The sequence below is a fragment of the Cenococcum geophilum genome, assembly GCF_001692895.1.
Source record: "Cenococcum geophilum 1.58 unplaced genomic scaffold K441scaffold_33, whole genome shotgun sequence".
Classification (NCBI taxonomy): Eukaryota; Fungi; Ascomycota; class Dothideomycetes; order Gloniales; family Gloniaceae; genus Cenococcum; species Cenococcum geophilum.
The window spans coordinates 679,672-702,754 of NW_027137591.1; the positions used below are offsets into that span (position 1 = coordinate 679,672).

Consider the following 23,083-nt stretch of genomic DNA (forward strand, 5'->3'; position numbering starts at 1 on the left):
AATCTAGCTCTCAGGTTGGCCTCCGTGGTTGGGTGAGCAATCATCATTAGCTTTTTGTGATGAGGTGCTGGCATCTGGGTCAGTAGAAGCATCGAACTGAGTTTCACAGGCACAAGCCAGTGCTAAAGGCCAAAAGTGTCATACCTCCATCCCTATTTCGTAATGCTTTTCCATACCCGTTAGCGCTTCCGCATACACGCTAATCGTGCAGAGGCTGGTGCTGTACGTGTTAATGAAACGTGTACCCATACTAGTCATCCTCATGGACCACTGCCATATCTAAGATTTCGGCCCTTCCACGCCCTTTGGTCTGGCCACCAATGAACTCCGTCAGCGCTTTGAAGGCTCCTGGTTCAACAAACCCTACAACTTCCCACTCGTCGCCCACCACATCCTGTTTTTCGACTTCCTCGACATAGCTGATAATACGGTCCTTTACTGTCCCATGAGCTTTCTCTTCGCCGTCCGCAGCTTCCCCAGCGCTCTTTGGAGCGGATTTGACAGCTTGCTTAAGGATCGATGTAGGGCAAGTTATGCGTAACTTCATCCGCGCTCTTGCGACTGGTATCGGTTGGTGTGCAATCAGCGCTTTCATCGCATCCAATGCTTGTGACTTTGCCGATCTCGTGGTGACCACACCAGTCCATTTAGGCAGCTCTTTCCCTTTGCCTTTCGGCTCTACAGCCTCGTCGCTATTGGCTGCAGGCGCGGCGTCGCTTGAACCCTGTGTCATCTTGATATCGCCTTGCTGATTGGCTCCCTGCGAGCTAAGCTGATCCAGCGCTTTGTCTATCATGCCTGTTGTATAAACTCGTTTCGTGTTTGGGTCCACCAACTTGCTTGCAACAATATCGATGACCTCGTTGTGAACTCTCTCCAGCTGTGCATGCCTTTCTTTTTCTCCGACTTGCAACTCACCCTTGTTCAATATCTCGAGAATGATGTCGTTCAAGGAAGTCTTCGCACCGAATGATTTTGTGAGGTCTTGGGTTGGTGCTGCCTGGCCTTTGCTGACGGACAGGAAAACATTCGGGATTTGGAGGACGTTGTCGAGATCTTTCTCTACACCACTACGCCATTCAAGCACTTTATTCTTGTAGCATGCTATTTCGTAGCGCTTTTTGCCTGGCTCCTACATTAGATTCTATTGATTTTAAAAAATAACAGGACCACAAGTACCTTTCTTCATGCGCACCAAGGAAACGTTCGTAAGTTTGATCTGGCCGGACGGCTACGAACATGTTAGGTGGGCTCGGGCTGAGTATCGTAGTGGCTTCGTGTACGTACCTGGTTGATCCCAACAGGCATTTTAGAGGTTGCTGGGGATTTACAGGGCAAGTTTATGTTTTGTAGAACAATTGTCTCTGGTGCCACTTCAAGTGCGGAGAATATTTGGGGTATCTAGCTTTCCTGGGCAGAAGGCCGTGTCACATGGGCGCTAGCAATAAGCGTGTGGCTGGGGGTTTGACACTAAGGCTGGTGGGTACCTGGTAAGCCGCTACTCGGCGAGCGTCATCCGCTTCGTTGCCTTTGACAACCCTCCCTATCTCCATCCCCAACTCCTCGCGTGCTCATTCTCATCTCTGCCATCACCTCCATCACTGAATTGATATTTCTTGCGTCGTCTCTTTGATATTCATCCTCTCTCAAGCCTTCCGAGGGAGACACCTGCTGTCGTCTCCTAGCTACAATAGCGGCTAGAGCTCTAGAAGCTCCATTGGCGCCATCACCATGAAGGTTGTAGCATCAACACTGCTCTTCGGAGCAGCTTCTGCGGCCATTATGCCGCAGCAGCAAGTCCTGAAGCTTCCCAAGGGAGCTTCTGATATGTGGATGAAACCACTTCACAATCTGGAAGAGTCTTTGAAGTCTCTCTCCGCGGAAGCTCGCCAAGTGTGGGACGAAGTCGCAATGATGTTCCCAGAGTCATTTGACAAGGCGAATTTCTTCTCTACTCCGAAGCCACATACCCGTAAAGCCGATCACGAATGGGATCACATCATCAAAGGTGCTGATGTCCAAGGTGTTTGGGTCGAGAATGCAAAGGGCGAGAAGGAGAGAGAGCTTGACGGGAAGCTCGAGAACTATCGCCTGCGAGCAAAGAAGGTTGACCCGAGCTCACTCGGAGTTGACAAGGTAAAACAATACAGTGGTTATCTTGATGACGAAGAGAATGACAAGCACTTGTTTTACTGTAAGTTTCCTATCAGGGTCCCCCCTCCCTTGATTCTGACAGTACTTCTTAGGGTTCTTTGAATCCCGAAACGATCCCGAGAACGATCCTGTCGTCCTCTGGCTTAATGGCGGTCCCGGCTGCTCCTCCTTGACTGGCCTCTTTATGGAGCTTGGACCATCTTCTGTCAACAAGAAGCTTGAGTTAGAGTACAATCCGTATTCTTGGAACAGTAACGCATCGGTCATTTTCCTTGACCAGCCGGTCAACGTGGGTTTCTCCTACAGTGGCAGCTCCGTTAGCAACACAGTAGCTGCCAGCAAGGATGTTTACGCACTCCTTACCCTATTCTTCAAGCAGTTCCCAGAGTATGCGAAGCAGGACTTCCATATCTCAGGAGAATCATACGCTGGCCACTATATTCCCGTCTTTGCCTCGGAAATCCTGTCCCACAAGAAGACAAACATCAACCTCAAGTCTGTTCTCATCGGCAATGGCCTCACTGATGGCCTGACTCAATATCAATACTATAAACCCATGGCATGTGGTGAGGGAGGCTGGCCCGCCGTGCTTGATTCTGGTGAATGCCAGGCTATGGAGAACGCCTACCCTCGCTGTGCTAGCCTCATCGAGAACTGTTACAACACCGAAAGCGTCTGGTCCTGTGTACCTGCTTCAATCTACTGCAATAACGCCATGATTGGCCCCTATCAACGCACAGGCCAGAACGTGTATGACGTCCGTGGAAAATGCGAGGATTCAAGTAACTTGTGCTACTCTGAACTTGGTTGGATCAGTGATTACCTCAACCAAGACAGCGTGCAGGAGGCCCTGGGAGTTGAAGTTTCGTCATATGACAGCTGCAACTTCGACATTAACCGCAACTTCCTCTTCCAAGGAGACTGGATGCAGCCTTTCCACCGATTAGTTCCGGGCATCCTCGAGAAGATTCCCGTTCTCATCTATGCTGTAAGTTCTCCATATTACCTTAATCTTCCCTTCCTCTCTGACCGCGTTTTAGGGTGATGCCGACTATATTTGCAACTGGCTCGGAAACCAGGCTTGGGCCGAGGCCCTCGAATGGCCTGGCCAGAAGGCTTACAACAAGGTCAAGATGAGCGACCTCCTACTCAGTGATGACCACTCTAAGATCGGAGAGGTCAAGTCGAGCGGCAATTTCACCTTTTTGAGGCTTCACGCCGCTGGCCACATGGTTCCCCATGACCAACCTGTTGCTAGCTTGGATATGCTTAACAGGTGGTTATCCGGCGAGTGGTTCGAGTAGGGAATAGAACTTCGGAGTGTGTTGGAGTAAATTGATCATAGAAGGATTGAAGGTGGCGAACATGAATATATATATATATATATATGCAGGGTTGGATAAGTAAATTGACAGCAGTCTTCCAGTATTCTCGTATCTGTATTATATCTAGACGAGGCTTAGCTTACAATGAAACATAACTGCCTTTAAACTTTAGAAATCCATCCTGACCAGTTTTTGCTGCTGAATCGAATCATACAGCTTATTATTTTGGAATTTTGTATTAAATTCTTTTAGCTTTTATATCCTAAGATGCTTACGTTGAGTATATAAATACTACCCCTATAGAACGTATATAACTATATATCGTAAGGGCCAACAGTTTTATCATGCAATCATCTTCTGGGCATCAAGCATCAAAGCGGATTGCAGAGTCGTTCAGACCATGATTAACAACGTCAACACATTACCAATCCTCCCAGCAGGCAGCAACCCAGCTAAGAGATACATTTGAGGGATCGAACGCGAACCAAGGGATAGCAAATCCCCATATCCTATGCGGCTTTACTAAATATGTATCCGCAAGAGACTGTCTGGTTAGCCCCTATCACACCATGTGGACTATGGGTGGGTGTCCAAAGGGCTTTTCAATGGAATTTACAAAAGGCTTTTATAAGCTTCTTAGGTACCTAAAGCTGTTCTCAAAGGCGTAATAGGGAGAATAAATTCTAAATTTTATATGCTTTAACGGCATATGGGATAGATAATACATAATCAAGGAGCGGCCAAAGCCGTCCTGACGTTTGGTAGAAACGAATGAGTTTAAAATGATTAGGCAATAGGGCTTCTGCGATACAAATTTTGAGGTGGCCTTTAAAAAGACCATCTTATATAACATAGCTGGGTATCTTTTTGTTGGATCTAGTATAATCAAATAACTGACCGAAGCCGTTTTGGCGCCCGAAAAGAAATCTATAAAACAGGCGCAGCTACATGAGGACATATGGAAATCTAGCGTAGAAACGCTACCTCTATTTAGAAGAATCCAGTTCTAAAAGAAAAACAAAAGTAGCAGGGCTTTTTAAAAGGGTATAACTTACCCCACGTAGCCGCACTGGCATTGTCTGTAACAGCAGAAGAAAAAGAAAAGACAGTAACCGGAATGATGATCTGGACGCCACACTATCTACCGGTTCCGCAATAAATCCAGCCACAAAAATTTGCAAAGGCGCATCGTTGTCATGCACAGGGTATCCATTTTCCATCCTCACCAATTCCTCTTGGTGGTCGTATCCATACATCAAGAAATGACCGTGTATCATACAGCAAGAAGAGATAATATATGGGGTCCTAGGACAGCAAAATAGAAATAAGAGATGGATACGTGGGGTATGTGAACCTAGCGACTACACTCAATATATAATGACAGATATGGCAACCGCTCCGAGGTATCAAACAAGTCAAATAAATCAAATAAATCGACAACATACCCCAAAGTGAAACAGCACAACGTTCAAAGGACAGGAGGTAATAAGACGTTAAGTCCAGTACATCTATAGGCAGGGAAAGATAATGACGAGGGTTTTGTGCATAATCAGGATAATAGAATCGTGAAGCCGTGGAGAGGAAACGACGAACAAGCTCGATAAAAGGTGAGACAGCCGTTTTAGAAGAAAGAATGACGACTAGTTCTAGTGGAGGTTTGACTATTTCTGTTTTTGCCAACGAAAGGTTATCATAAAAAGGCGTTTTCGCAGTAAATCTCATCACGACGGATGAATCAAACAAGGTCTCTTGCGGAACCACGAGGAAAACTGCAGTTGAATCAGATGGTCGTTAAGTATGGTTACGTTGGTCGGTAGGCGTGCGCTCCCCATTCATATCAGGTTCGTCATCCATCGATGCACGGCCTTGTGCTGAAGTTGTTTCACCATCGCTTGAAATTGAGCCGTCAGTACCGTTGAGCATTTGGTGAGTTGATGACCTTTCTCCGTCGACAACGCCATGACTGGGGTTTTCGGACCCGTTGGTCAACAAATTATCTTGCGTTGGCGTGCGCTCGCCATCTATCCCTTGCTGCACAGGTTCTTCCTCATCTGTCAACCCCGTCTCCATCGAACCCCGAGATGTATCATGTCCCTCCTGATCAAGGTCCGTCTGTAGGCGTAGGTTCGAGGGGCGAGGCGGCGACGCCATGCGCGTACGAAGATCTCCAGGAAGAGACCGGGCTCTGGTGTTCTGGTCATGCCCCGAGGTAACCGTCATGCTACGTGAACTATCTCCACTCACGGCGGTAATACCGGAAAGGGTCGTACCGTTGCTATAACGGTGAGGTTGTGCGGGTGGCATCTCGAAGCGTGAGCCAATGAAGAGTAAATCGTTGAACCACGGTCCGGATTCTTCACTCGGGTGGGACGGGTATACAGAGGCCGTATCAGCAAGGGGGTTGTCAGGTACAACGGAGCTCGAGGGCAGCAGGCGCTGTCTGCAACTGCAACTGCATGTGTTGTTGTTGCATGTGCAAGTTTGTTGCTCAGTCAGCGTCCTGCGAAGGCGGGCGATCCTCTCTCTATGAGTAAGTCTGGGGAGTTCATCACGAAATTCGAGCACAGTACGTCTATGGGTTTCTGGAGGTTCGGTTACAGTACGATCAGGGATGGCAGCAGGGGGAGTTCCTTCTGGCAGATTGTCTTCAGGTTGTTGGGCCTCGACAGGACTTGTTTGCCGAGGACTCATAGGTCTAGTCTCTTGCATAGGCGTGGGGTCAGCAGGTTTCACGGCGGCTGGCGGATTTTGGGCACTTCGACGTTTGCCTCGTTGTAGACGATCTCTCCACTTATCGAGCTTATTTTTGATATTGCGTATTATAATTTTGGTAAAGAAGTTTCTTTTGTTCTTCCTTGGGCCCTGGGAAGAATTATTACTGGGCTTGGTTTGAATCTGAGTGGCACCATGGGTCTCATGGACTGAAGGCGTTGAGTGGGAACGCGAATCTAGTACAGTAATGTTCCCTTCCTGCGGCACCCGGAGAATGGTAGTTGGTGAGTTGGCCATTTGGATGTCAGTAGGGGCGGGTGGGGCAGGGGATGGACCGGGATGGTGCCTTGATGATGAATGCCTTGACAATGGAGAAGTGGCGCCAGAGGGATCCTCTTGGACAATAGCCAGGGTAGGGCTGCCGACAGCGCTCATATCACGCATGGTCTGGAGCAACAAGCCGCGTACGACCGAGCTATTTTCATCGAAATTATCCGTCGTTTCTTGAGAGGCTAAGGAAGTATGCGTAGAATTTCCTCCGATGCCAAACCACTTATGGGCGCATTTTTCGCAGCGAATACCGTTGAAAACACCTGGATTCCTAGATACTCTTAGTGTCACTCTGTTGTGCCAGTGATGGCATCGCGGGCAGCTTCCATGAATATAAGTGTCCCAGGAACCGGTGGGTACTTGAGAAAATGGTATGCTGCTAGAAGTAGATCCCGTTCCCTGGCGACCCAGGTGTGGAGCAATAAAGTGAGGCCCGGGGGGAATCTGAGAAGTGGGTGCAGGCAAAGGCGCAGGCATAGGCACAGATGTGCTAGCTGTTGTCTCGATGCCAGTGTCGATACTTTGCTCATCCATTACGCAAAGGAAAAGATAGTCGGTACGGAAAGGGTCAAATTTGTATAGTGAGAAGAGGCTACAGGTGTAACCAGCATGCGACGAAAATAATGTAATAGCCGTGGCTCCTTGCTGTGAAGGGTAGTAAAAAAGGTCGAGGTAGAAATTTAGGGAAGGAGCGAAGTCGATCGCATTATGGTCTGAGACGGTAGATAAAGTTGACGGTGAGTAGGCAAAGGTGGTTCGCACGGGACAAGGCTGAGAAATGAAATATGGTTCACGCGCCGGTGCGCTGTAGGCGATGCTGGAGGCCTCTTAAATGAGGCTGGAGAGTCTTCTCTCTTCTCAAAAGAGAAGCCTTCTAGGCATCGAAAGTCGATCTGAATGTGTTGGTCGTGTAGTGTGGGTACCAAGCCCAAAAGACCGTGGCGCAGGTGAGCTTCGCCACCACGCATTGGGGGCCACATAGAGCAGATCAACGCCATAATCGCAAGAAAGCAGATTGTAATGGGCCGGAAGCGCGTGGAGGGAGAGGAGGAAACCGACTGAAAATGAGCGTTGCGGAGGTGGGCGCGAAGGGCAATTGAAGCTTTCCCCGCAAGGACAAGCGCCACATTATTGGCTCTCCCAAAAGACGGTTAGGGTGGAGGGTATTAGGAATAGTAGATAGGATCAATAGGGGATTAATAGGGGATGAATAGAATGGATAGGATTGTCTCCGCTCTAACGATCCGTCCCGTTAAACGCTGCCAGTCAGACAAGAACGGTTCCCGGGTGCCGCCCGGATGGTCATGTCACCCGCATTCTCCAGACCAAAACATGCGGAAAATGAAAGTTTTACGCGCCCCTTGCGCCCCGCCTGCTGGTGGGACAGATGACCTCAAGGCGGCTCAAGCGTCCTGCGTCTTCATGGATGCTCAGCCTTTCACTCCGGTTCCTCAGGCAGCACATCCTCGCCATTTTCGCCCTCTTCAATCATCATCATTAACTAACCCCCTTCCTAGCCCCAAAACTCGTACCGATCTTGATTTTTTATGGTGAAAACTCCGCTTCTGCATGAATGTGGAGCAGAATGATATGTTGGGAGACTGGCGAGTTCGATCCAAGTCATTTGTGGCCCCTTTCCATATTTATCCATTTAACCATACCATTTTGCATTGGTCTCGATGCGCCACAGCCACGAATGGGCGATTGGAAAATCCAGCGCCTGCAGGTGAACGGAAATGGCCAGCTCATACCGCTTACGGCTGATTTGCGGATGAAGGAGCAGCAACCAATTCATCAAGTGTGCTGTGATGCAAAACCAGGCGTCGGCGTCACGGTGGCTCATGGAGTGTCGTGCGAGGCAAAGCCCGAGTTTTCAGTTTAAGGCAAAGGCATCTTTTCAATAGGCAGCAGGCGGGCATCTTTTTTTTCACTTATGCACCTCTAAACCCAGGCACCGAGATTATCAACCTGACGGTGACGGCGAAAGTGAGGCGATGAGATGAAGGGCTCGCGGTTTGCAGAGCATGTGAGGTTCATGAAGAGAATGTTGGGGCAGACGAACTCCCCCGTCATGGTAGAGAAGGTGAGTAGGGTAAGAGGGTCTGGAATGAGAGTATTCGGAGCGCTCTAGGACTCGTGCAGCTTCCACAGCACGGCCTGCTCCCTCCCCCAAGGTGCCTCTTCACTGCCCACAAACCCACAAACCCAACGGCGATGCCTCTGCCATCGGCCGACCTCGGCGGAGTATCGCTGGTGTCCACTCCGGCACCGGACCATCCCACTTGTGAAAGAACAGGGACGGGAATAATTATCAGCTACTCTTCCCATTCTCTGCCTACAGAAAAACATTTCTACAATCATGCCTTCTTTCAAAATTGTCGTATTTGGAGGTAAGAATTCATTATTCAGTCCTCGACCTATGGCCTATCCATTGCTCACTTCAATTCCCATCAGGTGACGGATGCGGACCAGAGGTAGAGTTTAAAATGAACTTCGCCCTCGCCACAAGCTCACAAGCTCACAACATCACAACAGGTCATCGCAGAAGCCGTAAAAGTATTGAATAGTTCTTGCGTGGAGCCTTGATGAGCCCATTAGATTAATACTACTGAACACCATAGGTTCTCAAAGTCATTGAGAAGGAGACGCCGGACGTCCAATTCGATTTCCAAGACCATCTTTTTGGAGGGGCATGTACCCACTGTGGACCATTGAGCGCGTACGTGAAACTAACGCACTTTTTGTAAAGGCCTCCATCGACGCTCATGGAACACCTCTGACGGAAGAAACGCTCGCAGCAGCAAAAGCAGCAGATGCAGTAATTCTCGGGGCAGTGGGTGGGCCGGTAATACATCCTCACTCCTGCTCCCGCTCTCACCTCCAACCTCTCATCCGGCGGTATCCCTAACACGAACCGTAGAAATGGGGTACAGGAAAAGTCCGCCCTGAGCAAGGCATCCTGCGACTGCGCAAAGAACTGGGCACATTCGGCAACCTGAGACCATGCTTCTTCGCATCGGAATCTCTCGTCGACGCCTCCCCCCTCAAAGCCTCCGTCTGCAGAGGCACAAACTTCAACGTCGTGCGCGAGCTGACGGGCGGCATCTACTTCGGCGACCGGAAAGAAGACGACGGCGACGGCACCGCATACGACATCGAGCCGTACTCGCGGCCCGAGATCGAGCGTGTCACCCGGTTAGCAGCACAGCTTGCGTTAGCCGAGGACCCGCCGGCGCCCGTGTGGAGTCTAGACAAGGCGAATGTGCTAGCGACGAGCCGGCTGTGGCGGAACGTGTTCACGCAGGTCATGGAGAAGGAGTATCCACAGCTGAAGTTCGGCCACCACCTCATCGACTCGGCGGCCATGCTGATGGTGAAGAATCCGCGCGCGCTGAATGGCATCATTGTGACCAGTAACCTGTTTGGCGATATTATCAGCGACGAGGCGAGCGTGATCCCGGGTAGTCTGGGATTGCTGCCCAGTGCTAGCTTGAGCGGGATTCCGGATGGCAAGTCGAGAGTTAGCGGGATATACGAGCCTATCCACGGTATGTACTCTCTCAAATTATTCAGGAAGCCTTCAGTGCTGACAGTAATCTCTTTCAGGCTCGGCACCAGACATCGCCGGTCAAGGTATCGTCAACCCAGTCGCCACCGTCCTCTCTATGAGCATGATGTTGAAATACTCCTTCTGCTTGCCCGAACTTGCAAAGAAGATCGACGAGGCCGTCAAGATCACCATTGACAAAGGCATCAGGACCAAGGACATTGGCGGCTCCGCCAAAACGTCGGAGGTCGGGGATGCGATTGCCGCTGAACTCGCACAGCTGCTGAAAAAGTAAATAGCTACGGGCAGAAGATGATTGCATTCATGTATATGAATAATTCTGGACGACTAATGCGAATGACGACCACGAGCAAAATCCAAAAGTAGAGTCAATCTAATAAGGGGCGGCAAGGTTGCCAATCCATCGGATTTCCTCTTGACACTATGTCTCCTCTCTCGTCAATCGTCGACTTTGCCTTTCCGAGGCTTGCTTTTCGTGTGGTTCCCCAGTCTCACAGCGTGCTGTCGTACGCCCACGCCAAACGCCCGTTACGCGTCACAAATCATCCACAACAGCTGTTGCCCTGCATGNAAACAATCACGCCTCCAATATTTTGCTTGATACAGATATCCTCCAACTCCAAATGTAAGGAATAAACTTCGTAGACTGCTGAGATAACTTTAGTGGTCCAACAGCGCGCTAGCGATAAAATTTTTGATATTACGTCTAACGTCCTAGGACCCATGGATCATGTTTAGCGAGGTGAACTGCTAGAGCACTCCGGCTAACGTTGAGGTTTTAGGAGCATTAAGGTTTTACGCAGGCATGGCTTGTCTGCTGAGCCCACCTATGTTTTAGATTTTGGCGTTCGGTACATGTTTCGGGTCGTGTAGACCTAGATGCTTAGTTCGTTGCTAAGCAGAAAAGGAACTGTGAAGTGTTTTGGATCATGTTGAGATTCTAGATGGGCATGATTTGCTTAGAGCTCTGAAGTTATGATCCAATTTATGCATATCCATAACTTATCGTTTGCGTTTGATGTGAGAGAGTATGTTAGAGGACTCCAAGGTATTGACTCGAAAGTAAATTGAGATTGTTACTGTGTACGAGAAGCCTTGGGGGGTTCTTTGATCTTCAATTTTCCGAGATAAGTAAGGAATGGAGTGCGCAGCGTCACAGTCGGTGGCTGCGGAGCTCGACGTAAGAAAAAGAGCGAACTGAAGGAAGTCTATTCTCAGCCTTCCCATTAAATTATAAATATATTACATGCCCTCTACCCATCATCCCAAAATGGCCAACTAATAACCCGAAATCTGTCTAGCTACAGAGAAAGCATAATGGTATCTAGCGCAAACATTAAGTAGTGTTTTAAGTTTGGTTCCAGCAAATGCAGTCCATCTATTATTCCGAGAAATTTTGGTTCGACCTCCGAAAAAAACAAAACATATCGTGTCCTGACGGCCGTAGACGAATCGCCTGAGAAAACGAAGGCCAGTCACTTACATGTGGGACAACGCCATGTGTAATATAACGAAAAGGGAAGTGACGCAAAAGCGGGTATCAGAAAGAGCCAGCCCTACTTGGATCAGTACAAAGATCCGAAAAATCCTAAAACATGGCCGCAAAAGCAAATTGGTATCCTTCCCCGATGAGACGCCGCGTTTAGATGCCGTGTAGAATGCCGTTCATCGTCATGTATTAATAAGTCAAGCCTTGAAACGAGAGCCACCACCACTCGTAAAAAACAAGCAACGTATGGATACAGAGACGGAATTAGACCTCGCCCCGCTCCCGCGGCGGCTCTGATGCTGGCTCTGGAGTTGCAGGAGGTAGAACGAATGAGAGCCTTGTTTCCTTTGCCTCTTCCTCTTCCTCTCCAAAAGTATGTGAATTTCGTCGATCAATTTCTAGGCCGTCATCGCTTTCGGTGTTAGTCACGAGCACATCACGGTCGTCGCGGTGGAAAAGCCAGTGACCATCAGAATCATCATTCCGCGTGATCATATAATCTGTAGTTCCGCCCCTCTTCGTAGTAGTGGCGGATTTGGTGTTCCCGTCCTTGGCAGTATACGTTGATGTAGTTCGTGTGCAGTCACTATCACTCTTGCTAACTAGCTGAAGGCCTCCCTCTTCCTTTTGGTTCACACTCTGTTGCGCCGCGGAATTTGGATTAGAACGGAATGAGCGAGGTATGCGCCTTGCGGATCGAGAGGCGCTTGAAGTTATCGTACGAGTGGTCTCAAAGACAAGCTTGAAAAGAGGCCGCATTGTTGCGAGACAGCCAGCAATTATTCCCGCTCCCAGCTCGATGGTAGCCAAGATAGTGAAATTTATTGAATTCCCTACGCTTAATTAGTTAGTAGAGCAGAACTTAAGAAAAGCAGCTAGCAGTTCCATACAGAAGAAGTCGTCGATAAGTGTCAGCCCGTTGATATATTTAAAGCGGATGATTGAACAGATGCTGCCACTACGCTAATCTTAATTCAGTTCCCTCGCACACAGTGGGGCCCACCAGGACTTACATCGCGCCTAATGCAAGAATGAAGCCAACGGATAGCTTCGAACGGATGTCCATTTTTGAGTTCCAGAGGATACACACTGGCAGCATTGCGAATATCCAATCCGTAATTGTAGTGACGGCGGCATGCATATACAAAAAAAGGAGGTTCAGCCAACGAGGTGCACACTGCCCTTCTAATTGCATAATGAGGTAATGCCCAGGGCTTGACCCGCAGCGGAAGATTATGAAGAAAAAATTGGCCAAGCTCTGCAACGTGCTGAGTGCTACAATTCCGTAAATTATATAACGCTGCCAGGGTGTGACTATAATGCGGTTGAAGAAGATTCCAAGGGAGATTTTTAAGATGCACAAGGTAACAATGTAAGTATCCTGTGTTGCCATAGTCCACTGCAGTAACATGTTAGTGTTCTAGATATCCCGAGAATACATTAGCTCACATTGATAAGTTTGGCGATCTCTGTGAGATCAGTCAAGTGAGTTCCACCTCCGTGTGCTTGAACGTATAGAACAGTGATACAGAAGAACGTGAAGACAACCTATGTCAGTAGGAATTAGTTGAAGGCTCGACCGCATTTGAGAATAGAATAATCTCACGTTCGCAAGAACCATTGTGGCATCGTCCCACCCAAAGCTGCGTATCATATATGTCCGAACCCATACACGCAACGAAACAAAGACCCAAGTGACCACGAGAAAGGCGATTGCGACCGCTTTTTCCCGCTGTCCGCGGTCTGATAAAGACGTGTCGTTGTGCGTCGCCATTCTGAAGTCTCTCCGCTGTTGCTTTCGACGATAGTTAGTGATTTGGGAAGTGAGTGATGGGGACAGATGCCCGCCGGCCACGATGAAGTTTCACTCAGGACGCGGTAGCTAGCCAAGTTCGGACATAAGAGGTTGGGCGCAAGGAAAATGACGAAAGCGGGAAGCTGAAATGAAATTGAAAGTAACAGGGCTGGGCGGCGTATCAGTGAATCTAAAGGAGCGAGGGCTCCAGTGGTAACATGTTGTACCACTCAACGCCGCACCCCACTTTCTGCCGCTTTCTATTAACTTGAAAATTAACTCTTTAAAAGGCCTACTCCACAAGAAGCATTTTAGCCTCTTTCTAGAGTAATCAAGCGTTTGGTGTTGATGTTATAATTACTTCTATACGAAGACTTAGTGGGGTGCGGCGTTGAATGGTAAAACACGTTATAGCGAATGACGATGGACTTCATGCAACAGGCATGGCCCTGGTGACAGTTGGACATTGACACTCCTATATCACGGCCATGGGTCGGGGTAATCGGGTGATGATCCTCTCTCCAGGCATGGGTTCCTCGCTATACAAGGGGGTTACATCAATGCCTCAGACGCCCCCCCTGCTAGTATGGAGAGGAAATAAGCGAGCCCCAAATAATATAGCAGGGCTAGGTTATTTTGTGTACCATACTAGCAGGGAGGGCGTCTGAGCAATTCGTGTTACCCCCTTGTAGTGCGATGGTATGGGCATTGTGGGACACAATGAGCCGAGGAAAGCCCTTGTCATTCAAGCGCCACCACTGAAGATGCCGGCTATTGTGCTTGCAGTGGATTAGCTCCTTCGGCATATAGAGGGGTGCCGACAGAGAGTCATGCATGGATTTCGCAATCCTTGTAAACTTCGTCAGGTCGCTCAATCTAGAAGTTGAAACCGTCGGCCCCCCTGAACTCGGCCACATAACCCAATCGAGCACCACCACTTCTGAAGCTATCCATGCTTGATCAAATCAAATCAAACCTTTCCCTCTATATGCTATTTCTACCTAACTTTGGCTCATTTGCCCTTATTTGGCCTCCTCCTCGTCCGCTTTCTCTATAGCCTTTTTTAACTTTACATTTAGATCTATCCCTTAGCACGTTGATTCGGGTCCGTAGGTTATCGATAAGAGCTAATCAATAAGATCAAGGCTCCGTGACCATATGCGTACTTGTTCTGGTGTTCGCGCACGGGCCACTTCGTCTACGGACCCTAACGTGCTAAGGGATAGCTCCTTGCCTATAAATCTTTAGGCCTTTAGGGTTATTAAGATTGGACTGCAATTATAAGCTATGTATTTAAGCATCCTTATATACAGCTTTATAATAAACATATATTACAACGGTTCCGACCCGATATTGGGTGAGTTGCCAAGTAGGTATGGACTTAGTGGGTTTATCTTATAAATCAGACTGTTAGTACGTGCACTATGCGTGCGTGCGGGTATATGTATGTATGTATATATATATATTCTATTATAGCCATACATTATCTAGGGTATAGGCCGTTATAGAGCGCTAACTAAATACTTCCTGCTATTAATATATATGCTCTAGTTTAGAAGCTAACTATAAGAACTATATATCTATTACCTAACACTATACTTAACTAAGGAAAAAATAAAGGAAAGTAATATATTACTATTAGAAGAAAGTTAGAGTTTAGAGGCAAGCCTAGGTAAGTAGTTTTTAACGCCTTATATTTATAGGGCTATTCTAGCGTTATACGCTTCTTAATTGGCGATATATTAGTAAAGGTATGTATAAAGGAGGCTCGCGGTATATTTAGTTAGATAATTAAAGGAGGAATTCTTAAGAGTCTTTACTTATTAACGTCGGCTTTTATACTCTTTATATCTTATATACTTAAGTATAAACATCCGGTCTCTTTTGCAAATTTAATTATAGCTTTAACTACGCTAATATCTAGCTTTTAGCGCTTAATTAGGCTGTTAATATTCCTACCTCCTTTTTATCTGCGTAAGTAGCCTTCTAATATATATAATAGATCCCTAAATTAATCTCTATACTACTCTCTTAGTTTAAACCTTTGCTATATCTACCTCCTATAAGAGAAAAGGAAGTACTATATTAATTCTATAAGCCTATAGTTATATAACGCCGTCTCTAATGTATTAATTTTATAGAGATATTCTTTTAGAAATAACTTACCGGTCTATAGCTGCGTAAAGATAGTAGCTTCTAAGCTAATTAGCTGCTAGTATAATCCTACAGCCTTTCTAAGGTAGAGTACTATGTTAATCTTTCTTATAAACTTACCTATATTAGATCTTCCTAATAAAAGCGGTTCTATTATTATCTTGGCTTTTTTTAAGGCTTATGTTATAAGGTACTATAGGAGGCCGTCTCTCTATAGTGGCTCCTCGCTCTCTAGTCTTATTACTGCTTTAGTAAGCTTATTAACCTTCTTATTTTTTATAAACCCTAAGTGGCCTAAAATCTAGTATAGCGTAATATTGTTTAGCTAAAGCTTTTTTAAGATCTCTGTAACTACTTCCTAGTAGGCTCTAGCCCTCTAGCTTTATACTAACAGCAACGCTAATTATAAGTTAGAGAATATTCTTATACTAGAAGCAGGTATTAGAAAACCTACTTAGTCGACAGCTATATACATAGGGTCCTATAGCTAGTTAGCTGCTTTACTAATTACTAGAAGCTTTATAAGGTAAGCGTTAGCCTAATTAGAGCTTGCTACCGTTTTTAAGAGCATTGCTTTAAATGGCGTAGTATATATACTAACTCCTGCCCTACTATTGCGCACTAATATATTAACGTATATATTAACCTACCCTAGCTTATAGTCTTTAATAATAGCTTAAGTATACTCTTCGTCCTTATATATTACTACGTTAGGCTTAGCTACCTATAGCGGGTATATATACGGTTTAACCTCTAGTATCCCATTTACTTAGATATTCTTATATATTTCTGCTATCCTCTAAAGTAGCAATTAGTGCTATCTATAGAGCCTTTATCTTTAAATTATTTAATAAGGGTGTAATTTGCCTAGTTTATAGATTAATACCTAGAACGTAATAGCCTGGTTACGTAGCCTTTACTTAAAAGGGAGTAAGCCGGCTTTTACCTTCGCTATTAGTAGAGTAATAGTGCGGAACCCCCTAATAATAGCTTGTACTATAATCCTCTGCGCCTACTAAAGGAGCTATATTAATTCTTATATTATAAGTGGGTACTATATTAGTAATACGTAGTCTACTACTAGTAGGACTAAGCTCTTAGCTAGCTGCTTAACGCTCTTAGACTATAGTCCCTTTAATCTACGCAACGCTAGCGCTACCTTAGTGGCCTTACCTACTTTATCCGCTAGGTATGCCTTAAACCATAGCTCCTTATTAAGAATTACCCTAAGGATTTTAACTTCCTATATTGGGGGGATTCCTTTTCCTTTAAATTAGAGCGGTATAGTAGCATTCTTACCCGCTTCTTTATATCTGATAAGGTAGATAAATAACGTTTTCTTCGCTTTAAATTAAGCTCCACTAGTCCTCTCCCATTTCTTAAGTATTGGTATAATCTCGCCCTAGATAATCTGCGTGTTTTCCTCCGCCGTAGGGCCTATAACCTATGCTAAGTAGTCGTCGTAGGTAGTTATATATTAGCTAGTAGTGCTAGTAATACAGTAGAGTTTAACATGCCCGCTTATCTAGGCCTCTACCCCAGTTTTCCAGTGGCTTTGTTATATCTCTTGGACACCTTATATACCTTCTACGGTTAAGGCCTAGCCAAAACCTCTCCCGCCTAGGTAACTTCTGTTTACTCCTTAAGTATATCTCACCAGCGTGCCGTTCTAGCGAACGGTTCCGTCTATTGATGTACTGATACGCGCATCCGTTCTTTTAAGCTACGTAGTAGTCTCTCTAGCTAGGACGTAATCCTACCTGCCTACTAGGTGCACTAGGGGTCAGAGCCTAGCTAAGGGGTAAGGTCCCTAGAGCTAGCAGTGGCTACTACGCACTACGCCCCGCGGGAGGCTAGTAGTAGTATAGGGGCGCAATACCCTATAATACTGCCAGTTTCCGTTTCGCGTTGCCTATAAGAGTCTCCTTATAATAGGCCGACCGTATCTTGTAGGAGGGGGCTATAGACCAGGTCCCGTGCCAGGTAACCTGCTTCCCCTTCTCCTACTAACCAAGCTTGTGTCCCCCCTTTTTATAAGCTGGCCTATATCTCTAACTGTCAAGTCCTTATCCGACTGGCCTATGTTTCCTTAGAGCCTCCCCCATATATATATGCGTTAGGTTACGTGCACCACGCCTATTAAGACCCTCCTGTGAGTCACCTAGTTAAACGCTATAGGGCCGTCGAAGCTGGCCTGTGTTTCCGCTGCCTAGAGCTTTGCCCGTATTTCCACCTCGTTGAGCCGTCTGGTCGCCGTCGCGTTGCTATTGCGTCGCTGTCGTCTAGGTCGCGCGCACCACGCCTATTAAGACCCTCTTCTAAGTTACCTGGGTGTACTGGATACCAGATAGGCCCTTATAGAGGGGCCTTAATGAGTTCTTTAGGTAGGGCCTTAATAAGTTCTTCGCGGTGGCCTTGGGGCCTTAATAAGTTTCGTACAAGGTACCTACAACGCGTTAACCTTAACAAGTTCTTATAAAAAGAGGTTCCCTATGCCCTTGCCGCTTTCCCTTTGCGATCTTAGAGCTAGTGCAAGCCTAAGGGTGTCCTGTTGTACGCCTAGGGCGCGTCTACGTCGACTGGCTGGATAAGGCCAGTTTCGGGCCTGGCTGCAAGCCAGGTAGTTGTACATCGGGTGGTTTTCGTATCCCAGTTTCCCTTAATAGGCCTCCCTAGGTGGTAGAACAGGAGCCTTAAGCGGAGGCAGTGAGGCTCCTGGTGTTGTTGAGGGCGATGCTTTGTACGATGCTTCGTACGCGTCGCGGGCTCAACACCACAGCGCGACGACAGCGCGCTGCATGCGCTGCGACGGCTCCCTACCATCGCCTCTGCACTTAGCCATCATAAGGAACAATTTCCTAATGATGTTTCCACCCGCGGCGACGTGGACGCGTGCAGTAGGGCTTCGCGGGCGTGCGGGCATACAAGGGGGTAACATCAATGCCTCAGACGCCCCCCCTGCTAGTATGGAGAGGAAAATAAGCGAGCCTCAAGTAATATAGCAGGGCTAGGTTATTTTGTGTACTATACTAGCAGGGTGGGCGTCTGAGCAATTCGTGTTACCCCCTTGTACTCTTCCTTAAGGAGGATATTTATCTCGGACATTCTTTTAATTAAATCCTAGTCTTTCGTTTAGCTAGTTCCCGCTATAAGGCGGCCCCTACGGCCCACCGAACGAAGCCCCGGAGCCCCGATAGCTGCTTTAACCCCTAAACGCGTATTAGCAATACCACCTCTGGACCTGCTAGTAGCTCTACTAAGACGTATAAAGAAACCAAGCGCGAAGGTGTAAGAGGCTTAGCAGTTGCTGAGGACACGAGCCTAAATATTAGCATAGTTTAAATAGTAGACAACTGCACTATAAACCGGACTATAAGCTACATAGCATATACTGCCTCTATTCTCTATAGTAAGAGTTTTTACCTTACCCAAACGTAAAGGAGGAGGTATTAATTATAACGAATTTTATTGATTTATTAAAAGCCTTAAAGAAACTATAGTATAGTAGAGCAACATTATTATAAACCAGAATAGCATTATTAAGAGCATTAGAAATAACCTTATAGATATTAAATTGGAATAGTAAAGCCTTAAAAAGCAAAACGCTAAACTTTAAAAGGCTATCTAGTCCTTATAAGCATAACTAAATACTCCCTTAGCTTTAATATAATTATAGGCATTAGTAGCGGCTAGTGGAGGTATAGTAGGGTTAGAGATAACCTTACTATAAACAATAAGCGCTAGGAACCCTAAGGAACCCAATTAGTAGCTAGTAATAGACGTTAGCTAAGTAGGTTTAGAGGTAATAGAGAGGGTAGCTATTACTAAAGTAGTAAAGTAAACTATTACGTAAAGTATAAAGGATGTTAAGGAGCTTACGGGAGCTATATTTAAGGACTTCCGCGTATAGCGAATAAGTAACAGCGCGAGCATTATTAGATTCTTAGTGGAAAAAGATAAAGAAGCTGCGTTTAGGTAGATAACTGCTTAATAGCTTAAACCGCATATCCCTAGGGCGAGGCTTATTAGACCTAAGTAGTATATAGTTAAGGCGGACTGGGTTAAAGTACCTTTAGCGATAGATATTAATAGCGGAAAAGTAAGTAAGTTAGCTATAGAGCGCTTTGGGGTAGAGAATGGGGTAGAGGTATGTATAATGAGATGGCTGGGACAACTAAGGCCGCGCGGCTAGCACGTGTTAGTGATTATTAAAGTGGCAGCAAAGGAGGATATAGAGAAGCTGCTTATATTAGACAACATATTATTTAGGGGAGGCGCGATTATTATATTACTATTTAAGGAGCGACGTACCCCTATAGTATACTATAAATATAAAAGGTTTGGATATAGGGCTAGAGACTATACGCGACCTAATATATACAAAATATGTAGGCGGGAAGGCTATCTCTGGTATAAGACGGTAAATCTATACTATGTAAACTGCTAGGGTCCTTACTAAGCCTTATACCGTAAATGCCTAGTATATAGGAAAGAGATGGACAGGATTCTTATACAATAGCGCTATAAATAGAGAACTTCGGATCCTTTAGGCGAATATAAAGAAGTATAGGGAGGCGTAGTATGCGCTATATAATAACAAAGCGCTAGCGGACTTCCACTTTATTCTAGGCCAGGAGCCTTACTGCTTTCTCTTAGATGGGGAAGTGGTGCTAGCTGGCTTAAATCCCTAGTAGATAAGGTTTGTCCCAATAGGTAGGTAGCAGTAGTATCCCCTAGTTAGGTTATATATCTAGGCATTTAAAGAGCTGGCAGCTACACAGCTGTAGGTAGATTTAGTAGATATTACGGCAGTAGTAGCGCACGTTGGCTAAAGGAGACTTATAATTGTATTGGTATATATTCCAGATAGATATTTAAGGAGAACTAAGGAAGAGAACCTAGAGGAGCTCTCTAGTAGACTAGAGATGATTAATAGGCTAATCTAGGGTAAACTATTACGCGACCTATATACTAAGGTAGTAATTATAGATAACTTTAATCGGTATAATCCGCTATAGGGAGGAAGTTATATTAGTACTATATTAACGTAGGAAGAAAGCGCGCTAATTATTGACTTTATGGCGGACCGGTTACTTTAGAGCCTGCTTTTAATAAGAATACCTATGTTTAAAAGCGACGTGGGGCGAATATTAATAATTGACCTTATGCTTGTAACCCCGGGCCTAGTAAGTAAACTAGTAAAGTGCGCTATTTAGGAGTATAAGTATGGATTAGACTATAGAGCTATTTATACTAGCTTTTGGGTTAATATAAACACGCAGAAGAGCTAGGAGAGGCTGTTTATTAAGAATATAAACTGGGATAAGATATAAGAAGATGTGGAGCAATAGAAAGAGATAGAATTCCCTATAGAAGATATAGACGAAATAGTTAACTGCCTTAATAGGTGGATTAATAAAGCCCTTAAAGTACACTGCTAATAGGCCAGACCATCACCATATATAAAAAGATGGTAGAATGAAAACCTTATAACGCTAAGGAAGTTATATATATACTAGAGAAATAGGAATAGCGCAATACGGAGGTAAGAAAGGGACGACCCTAAGCTATATAATATCGTAGTAAGAGCGAAGAAGCTCTTCTATAGGACTATTCGGCGACATAGGAAGCTCTATTAGAATAAATTTCTTAGTAACAGTGATAATATATAGAAAGCGTCGAAATACCTTGATCTGCAGGCTATATCCACGTTCGCTAGAATACCGCTAATTAAGAAGGATAGAGGATAGGGAGAGGTTATTATAGAGAATTATAATATTATAAGAGAACTACTCCAGGTATTCTTTCTGGTCCCGCCGCCATATGAATAAGAGGAGGAAGCTATAACTAGCTATAACTAATTGCTATAGAAGCCTATTGCTAAACATAAGGTTAAGGCAGCTATGTTTAGGGCTAGCCCAGATAAGGCTCCTAAAAGGGACGGCCTACTAGCTAGGGTATAGTAAGAGCTGTGGCCTATACTAAGTGGTAAAATTACCACTTTCTTTACCAAATTACTTAAGATAGGAAAGGTACTCTAGGAATAGAAAGTAGTAAAGATTATACCGCTGTAGAAGCTAAAGTAGGGGGACTATACGGTAGTAAATAACTATAGGCCGATCTTCCTCCTCCTAATACTAGGAAAAGCACTTAAATTACTGGTGGTGGAGAGGATAGTATACCTAGTAAAGGAACACAGCCTATTACCTAAGACGCACTTTAGAGCTAGGAAGCAAAGGTTAATAATATATACGCTATCGTATCTCTATAAGGACGTATTTAGAGTATAGAGAGAAAAGAAGATACTGTCTCTAGTATTATTTAATATTAAGGGTGCGTATAATAATATGGCTATAAAGCCGGAAATTAGAAGATTACGGCAGTATTAAATACTTTAGACGATTATATAATAGGTGTAGGACTTTTATATAAACTATTAAGCCTATATCCTAGTTAACGGATATATATTAGAGGTATAGGCGCTCCTGTAGGTAGATCTCCTATAAGGATTAGCACTAGCCCTAATACTCTTTTTGTTCTTTAACGCGGATCTTATATAAAGCGCACCCAGAAATGGCAGCTCTATAGCCTTTATTAATAACTACTTAGCATAGGTTATAGGCCCTATAGTAAAGGAAAACACGTAGATTATCTAGGGCGAGATTATACCAATACTTAAGAAATAGGAGAGGACTAGTGGAGCCCAATTTAAAGCGAAGAAAACGTTATTTATCTACCTTACTAGATATAAAGAAGTAGGTAGGAATGCTACCACGCTGCTCCAATTTAAAGGAAAAGGGATCCCCCCGACTTAAGAAGTTAAAATCCTTAGGGTAATCCTTAATAAGGAGCTATAGTTTAAGGCGCACCTAGTAAATAAGGTAGGTAAAGCTACTAAGGTAGCGCTAGCGTTACGCAGATTAAAGGGACTATAGTCTAAGAGCGTTAAGCAGCTAGCTAAGAGCTTAGTCCTACTAGTAGTAGACTACGCGTTGCTAATATAGTACCCGCTTACAATATAAGAGTTAATATAGCTCTTCTAGTAGGTGTAGAGGATTATAGTATAAGCTATTATTAGGGGGTTCCGCTCTATTGCCCTACTAATAGCGGAAGTAGAAGCTGGCTTACTCCCTCTTAAGTAAAGGCTGCGTAACTAGGCTATCGCGTTTTAGGTATTAATTTATAAACTAGGCAAATTATATCCTTATTAGATAATTTAAAGACAAAGGCTCTATAGACGGCACTAATTGCCGCTCTAAAGGATAGTAGAGATGTGTGAGGATATTTAGGTAAATAGGGTGCTGGAGGTTAAACCATATATATGCCTACTGTAGGTAGCTAAGCCTAATATAGTAATATATAAGGACGAAGATTATACTTAAGCTATTATTAAAAACTATAAGCTAGGGTAGATTAATATATACGTTAATATATTAGTACGCAATAGTAGGGCAGGAGTTAGTATGTATACTACGCTATTTAAAGTAACGCTTTTAAAAACGGTAGCAAGCTCCAATTAGGCTAATGCCTACCTTATAGAGTTTCTAGCAATTAGC

At 45.3% G+C, this 23,083-nt stretch overlaps 7 protein-coding genes across 7 annotated transcripts; 4 read left to right on the forward strand and 3 right to left on the reverse strand.

Annotated features, from left to right (window-relative positions):
• K441DRAFT_186416 (Shwachman-Bodian-diamond syndrome protein) lies at positions 1–1,380 on the reverse strand. Its single transcript, XM_067640403.1, has 4 exons — positions 1,288–1,380; positions 1,180–1,231; positions 145–1,125; positions 1–67 (listed from the first exon to the last, which is right to left on the reverse strand). Exons 1-3 carry the CDS (start codon positions 1,306–1,308, stop codon positions 251–253), a joined length of 948 nt encoding a protein of 315 aa, XP_067501665.1. The 5' UTR covers positions 1,309–1,380; the 3' UTR covers positions 1–67; positions 145–250.
• Positions 1,381–1,539: 159 nt separating this feature from the next.
• K441DRAFT_614943 (uncharacterized protein) lies at positions 1,540–3,559 on the forward strand. Its single transcript, XM_067645704.1, has 3 exons — positions 1,540–2,194; positions 2,247–3,142; positions 3,195–3,559. The coding sequence occupies exons 1-3, from the start codon at positions 1,732–1,734 to the stop codon at positions 3,456–3,458; spliced, it is 1,623 nt and encodes a 540-aa protein (XP_067501666.1). The 5' UTR covers positions 1,540–1,731; the 3' UTR covers positions 3,459–3,559.
• A 1,295-nt stretch (positions 3,560–4,854) lies between these two features.
• Positions 4,855–7,391, reverse strand: K441DRAFT_186449 (uncharacterized protein). Its single transcript, XM_067640404.1, has one exon. The coding sequence runs from the start codon at positions 7,053–7,055 to the stop codon at positions 5,271–5,273; it is 1,785 nt and encodes a 594-aa protein (XP_067501667.1). The 5' UTR covers positions 7,056–7,391; the 3' UTR covers positions 4,855–5,270.
• A 1,489-nt stretch (positions 7,392–8,880) lies between these two features.
• Positions 8,881–10,363, forward strand: K441DRAFT_571214 (3-isopropylmalate dehydrogenase; the record flags this gene model as incomplete). The annotated part of the gene is made up of 7 exons (XM_067643968.1): positions 8,881–8,911; positions 8,976–8,995; positions 9,057–9,077; positions 9,143–9,244; positions 9,271–9,366; positions 9,442–10,069; positions 10,128–10,363. 7 exons carry the CDS (start codon positions 8,881–8,883, stop codon positions 10,361–10,363), a joined length of 1,134 nt encoding a protein of 377 aa, XP_067501668.1.
• A 1,479-nt stretch (positions 10,364–11,842) lies between these two features.
• Positions 11,843–13,352, reverse strand: K441DRAFT_571216 (uncharacterized protein; the record flags this gene model as incomplete). The annotated part of the gene is made up of 5 exons (XM_067643969.1): positions 11,843–12,411; positions 12,469–12,536; positions 12,592–12,977; positions 13,028–13,126; positions 13,197–13,352. The coding sequence occupies 5 exons, from the start codon at positions 13,350–13,352 to the stop codon at positions 11,843–11,845; spliced, it is 1,278 nt and encodes a 425-aa protein (XP_067501669.1).
• Positions 13,353–17,527: 4,175 nt separating this feature from the next.
• On the forward strand, positions 17,528–17,860 carry K441DRAFT_663393 (uncharacterized protein; the record flags this gene model as incomplete). Its single annotated transcript, XM_067649186.1, has 2 exons — positions 17,528–17,633; positions 17,707–17,860. A coding segment is annotated over one exon (154 nt), but the record flags the coding sequence as incomplete, so codon positions are not given.
• Positions 17,861–17,887: 27 nt separating this feature from the next.
• Positions 17,888–18,442, forward strand: K441DRAFT_663394 (uncharacterized protein; the record flags this gene model as incomplete). Its single annotated transcript, XM_067649187.1, is given in 5 exon segments — positions 17,888–17,918; positions 17,950–17,984; positions 18,030–18,195; positions 18,207–18,262; positions 18,280–18,442. Coding segments are annotated over 2 exon segments (165 nt in total), but the record flags the coding sequence as incomplete, so codon positions are not given.
• Between the last annotated feature and the right edge of the window lie 4,641 nt (positions 18,443–23,083).